The sequence below is a fragment of the Camarhynchus parvulus genome, chromosome 4A, assembly GCF_901933205.1.
Source record: "Camarhynchus parvulus chromosome 4A, STF_HiC, whole genome shotgun sequence".
In the NCBI taxonomy this organism is placed as follows: domain Eukaryota; kingdom Metazoa; phylum Chordata; class Aves; order Passeriformes; family Thraupidae; genus Camarhynchus; species Camarhynchus parvulus.
In genome coordinates this window covers 4,740,034-4,743,107 of record NC_044600.1, presented here as the reverse complement: position 1 = coordinate 4,743,107, position 3,074 = coordinate 4,740,034, and the positions used below count along the sequence as shown (strand labels likewise).

At 43.9% G+C, this 3,074-nt stretch overlaps 1 protein-coding gene across 1 annotated transcript; it reads left to right on the top strand.

Annotated features, from left to right (window-relative positions):
* LOC115914921 (uncharacterized protein CXorf21-like) lies at positions 1 to 3,074 on the top strand. The gene is made up of 3 exons (XM_030967786.1): positions 1 to 194; positions 1,383 to 1,508; positions 1,698 to 3,074. Exon 3 carries the CDS (start codon positions 1,743 to 1,745, stop codon positions 2,664 to 2,666), a length of 924 nt encoding a protein of 307 aa, XP_030823646.1. The 5' UTR covers positions 1 to 194; positions 1,383 to 1,508; positions 1,698 to 1,742; the 3' UTR covers positions 2,667 to 3,074.

The following is a 3,074-nucleotide window of genomic DNA, read 5'->3' as shown; positions in this document are numbered from 1 at the left end:
ACCACGCCCTCTCCCAGCGGGATCACTTCTGTTTTATGAGTTCAAAATGCTGGGGAGTTGCATCATGAGCACATCAGGCTTCTTCTGCACAGGCAGCAGTGAGGAAAGGCTGGGGAACCATCTGCCCCCTCCCAGCAGCTCTGGCAGGACAGCTCTGGGCTCGGGGAAATCTGCTTCGGACCTGGCTGGGCTTGGTGAGTTGGGCTTTTTGTGCCTTTTTCTTTTCCTTATGCTTTGTTCCACAGCAGAGGAACCACTTATTTCATTTGGAGGAGAGTGGTTTTTCTAAGATTACCAAGTTTTAGCTCTTCATGAGCACTTTGAAAGCAATAAATCAAAATTTATCAGCAGGTGAGGAGCCGGGTACCCTGAGGTCCTACAGACCGGGGTAGGGACCTGGTTACCCATGTCCTGCAAGGCACAGTGCATTCCAAATTCCATGGATCTTTAGCAAGATTTAGACTGCCAATTCTTCTTTCTTTGGAAATTGGTTTATCAAGTTCCCATAAGTGCTTAAGAAGGTGCTGCCCTGTTTTATGCATATGTAAATGACTCTGTAGATAACCAGGTCTGCTGCCTTTCTTGCGTCCTTTGGCCTGAAATTCCAGTGTTCCTTTCAGCTTCTGTGTCATAAAAATAAAGAACCCTACAAAAATAAAAAAACAAACAGTTGTGCTGTGCCAGTGTGTAAATTTTAGGGGAAAGTTGAAAATTTCCATGTCTCAAATAACTGAAGTTTTAGAATATCTCCTAGAAGGAGTACTGGGATTGAAAAGTGACCTAGCGTAGAGAGGAATTTCAAATATACCAGGACATAGGGGCATGGTGAAAAGTATTGAGCCACAAGCATCCTTTGGGTCTGTGGATACTTCAATTATGCAGGGATTTAAAGGATATTTGAAGAACTGAATGATTTTCTTATGTTCATGTTTCCCATTCTTCTAGAAGAGCAGTGGTTCAGGTCAGATTCTTAATGTGAAGATTCCCATTGATTTTAACAGTAGGCAAATTGGAAAGGGATGATAAGGAATCATTAAGTGTAGTAAATTATTTTGAGACACTTATCTTTTCACTATTATCACTATTGAGGAAGGCAGATCAACTACTTATATCTTTTAAGTTCAGCATTAAGAGGGACTAAACACATTTGATCCGCATTTTGAATACAGTGTTATTCTATTTGCAGAACTCTCTTTTGAAGCTCCTTGGCACCTCACAGAAGTGCTCAAGTCAGAAATGCCTCTAAATATGAACATAGTCTTTATTTCCTTTCTATGTCACCTCTTTAGCTCTTGGAAATGGTTGTCTTGTAATGGAAAACATTGATTAATTACTGATGGTATTGATACAGACAAGTAAAATGATTCTGCTGATTTTTACAGCTTACAAAGTACAATCTGTCTGAAGTAGCCACGATGAGGAAGAGACCTGGGAGCAGAAGGGATGTTACAGATGAAGCAGCTGATTAAAGCCCTTCCTGCACCTTCAGAATGACTTTTGTGGACATGGTAAAGAGGAAAAGCATGCAGTTTGATGTTTGCTAAAAATAAATGCTTGAGAGGGAAAGAAAAACCACTGTCTGTGTGAGAAGTGCACTGTTCATTAGTAAAAATAACAATAATAATAATATAATTATTCTATAATAGTTGTTGAATAATAGTTGTTGCTGTTGTACTGTGCCTGTCTTTCCATCCCAGGGCTCCATGGAACTCTGGTGATCCCTGCTGCTCACACTTGTCACCATGCTGGCAGAAGGCATCCTAACGAGGCTCATCTACAGAGAAAGCTGTCATCAAGATAAGCCTTGCAAATCTCCTGCATCCCAAAAGGCTAAAGAGGGAATCTGGAGACAGAAACTTGTAGACATCCCAAAAATTAAAGGCTTTGCTGATGGATGTGAGAAGCGGGAGGAGCTCTCTGCCAGAAGCAGCAAAGTGGAAGCCGGGAGCAGCCCCCGATGGGGATCCATAGAGAAGGAGCCTGCAAAGGATCAGGAAGTGCTGGTTAAAGGCACTGCAACCCCAGCTGTACATATCCCCAAGAGAGGAGGGAGCCTAGAGGAGGTGGATTTGTACAGATCCTGGCCATACAACAGCATTTACCAGAACTACCCTGACCTGCAGATCGGGGGGGACCGTGTGGGGGGCCCCACGTGTGACTCGGGCTGTGTCCTGGACCATGTGTGTGACGAGCTCACTGATGGGCCTGTCCTGCTCTCCATAGACATTCCCCTGGGTCAGTCCCCTCTGTGTGAGCATCCCAAAAAGCCCACTGGGATGTCTCTGCCTGGAGATGAAGCTGGAGAAAGGAGCCTCCTGCTCAGTGAGGAGCCCCTGTCCAACTCCACGCTCAATAAGTACATGGAAGCCAAAGTGGCAGAGCTCTACAAACAGTTTTTTGAAGAAAGCTTGGCCAGGTGTGGTTCCATAACAAACCTCCTGACCTGCAGCTGGATAAGGAACAGCCTGGACCAGATAAGTGTTCAGATCTCCCAGGAGCAGAACATAGAAACCTCCAAAGCCAGAGGAGCCCTCTTGCACTCGTTGGCTTTGTTCAGCTCCCGCAACGCCCCCAACAGGAACAGCTCCGAGTTCAGCACCCCAAACCTCCAAATCTCCAACACAGGGGCTGCAAAACGGAGCTGCAGGATGGAATTCACATCCTGACTGAGCTGCTCAGCTCAGGAGAGGGATGGGATTCAGATATGAATGATTCACTCCAAGGATTAGGTTGGGAAATGGAAACATTTGCACACTACACTTCTTCTAATTAATATTTTAAGTCTTAAACCCCTTTGGTAGGAGGACGAGTAAAGGTCATTGTTTTCTGGTTTTAATGGAGAATTTGAAATTAATTTCTCTCCAAAATACTGGTTAATCATGTTTTTATAATATATATATAGAATTATAGAACTGCTGAAGTTGAAAATGACCACTAAGAACATCAAGTCCAACCATCAACCCAGCACCACTAAATCATGTCCTCAAGTGCCACATCCACAGATAAAAGCATTAATTTTCTGCAAAATCAGCAAGCAAAGATGACTGCAGCATTCCTGAAAAATAGTGCAAGAT

Coding starts and splice junctions, on each gene's coding strand:
- LOC115914921 (XM_030967786.1), top strand. CDS start 1,743: ATGCTGGCAGAAGGCATCCTAACGAGGCTCATCTACAGAGAAAGCTGT.